Source organism: Chaetura pelagica, unplaced genomic scaffold (genome assembly GCF_000747805.2).
Source record: "Chaetura pelagica isolate M959 unplaced genomic scaffold, ChaPel_1.0 scaffold234, whole genome shotgun sequence".
In the NCBI taxonomy this organism is placed as follows: domain Eukaryota; kingdom Metazoa; phylum Chordata; class Aves; order Apodiformes; family Apodidae; genus Chaetura; species Chaetura pelagica.
The window spans coordinates 512,199-513,705 of NW_009952967.1; the positions used below are offsets into that span (position 1 = coordinate 512,199).

Genomic DNA, 1,507 nt, shown 5'->3' on the forward strand with positions numbered 1-1,507 from the left:
CCAGCCCGCCCGCAGCACCCGCAGCCCCCACCTCCCCTCGAAGGCTGTCACATCCCCCTCCGACACGTCTGCCTGCGAGGAGAGGTCGAATCTGGTGGGGGGGACACCCCTGGTCAAGGGAGACACCAACATCCTGAAAAATCCCCCCTCCCCCTCCCAGAATCAGCGGGAGCTGCCAACCCATCGCGGTGATGAAGTGTGTGTGTTCTCAGCCTCCTGAGATACCAAGTGGGGTGAACTACAGGGGTGCAAACCTGCTTGGGGGGGGACACGTGGTCAAGGGAGACACCAACACTCAAACTTGATTGTGAGGGAAACACATTGTCGAGGGGGACACCAACACCCCAATCTCTCCCCCCCCTCCAGGCCCAGCCAAAATTCAACAGGAGCTGCCATAACCATCGGGGTGATGAAGTTTGTGTGTTCTCAGCATACCGAGGTACCAAGTGGGGTGAACTACAGGGATGTAAACCTGTTTGTGGGGGGACACACACGGTCAAGGGAGACACCAACACCCTAAGAAATCCCTCGGGGGCAAAACCCCCTAAAAATAAACAGGAGCTGCCGATCCATCGGTGTGACGAGCTGTGCACATTCTCAGACATCAAGTAGGGTGAAATATGGAGGTGCAAACCTGCTTATGAGGGGCATGAAGACCCCCTCCTCCCCCCCCGCCTCCAGGACCCTCTCCCTGAGAAGGACACTTGGTGCCAACGACCACCCTAAGGAGCTTTTCCTCCTCAGGGCCCAGCACCCGGCTCATCTGGGCCGGCAGCTCCTCGAAGGACGAGCGGTCGGTGAAGGAGAAGAGGAAGAGGACGGCGTCTGCCTCCTCCTTACAAGACTGGGGGGGCACAAACACCATCACGGGGGGGTCCTCGGTGTGTGTGTGCCTCCCCCTCCCCCAGATATGTGTGTGGACTCACAGGCAGGAGATACTCAAACTTCCTCAGGGCCCCGTCGCCGCAATCCCAGAAATGGAGCTGGAAGATGATGGGGCGGTTGGTGGCCCGGTCTTGTGTTGGCCAGTACACAGTGGAGACCTCTATACCTGTGGGGGGACACGTATTGTCACCCCCAGGGGACATCAGTGGTGCTCTGCCCCCCCAAACAGGTGACATACCCAGGGTCTCGTGGTGGACGGGGGGCACCGGGGTCCCCACCAGCGCGGCCACCAGGGCGGTCTTGCCCACGCCGCTCTTGCCGGAGACGAAGAGTTTGTAGGTGATGGTGGGGGCAGCCAGGCTGGGGGGCAGGGCTGGGTGCTCCAGCAGAGCTGGCAGAAAGGAGGAGGGGTTGTTAATTTTGGGGTGTTTGTACCTCATTTTTGGGGTGCACGTGCGTGTGTGTGTGTGTGGGGGGGCTCACCAAAAACTCTGCGCTGGTTCTTCCGGAGGATGGAGTCCAGGTAGGGGCGGCCATCGGGGGAGAGGAGCCAGCCCGGCTCCAGTGCCGGGCCCCCCGGGGCTGCCATGGGCCCCCTGAAAGGTGGGGGGGCAGGAGAGAC

General features: G+C 61.2%; 1 protein-coding gene across 1 annotated transcript; it reads right to left on the reverse strand.

The window, feature by feature from the left end:
* Window positions 1-604: 604 nt before the first annotated feature.
* On the reverse strand, window positions 605-1,474 carry RSG1 (REM2 and RAB-like small GTPase 1). The gene is made up of 4 exons (XM_009995779.1): window positions 1,369-1,474; window positions 1,124-1,276; window positions 927-1,051; window positions 605-844 (listed from the first exon to the last, which is right to left on the reverse strand). The coding sequence occupies exons 1-4, from the start codon at window positions 1,472-1,474 to the stop codon at window positions 605-607; spliced, it is 624 nt and encodes a 207-aa protein (XP_009994081.1).
* Window positions 1,475-1,507: the final 33 nt, after the last annotated feature.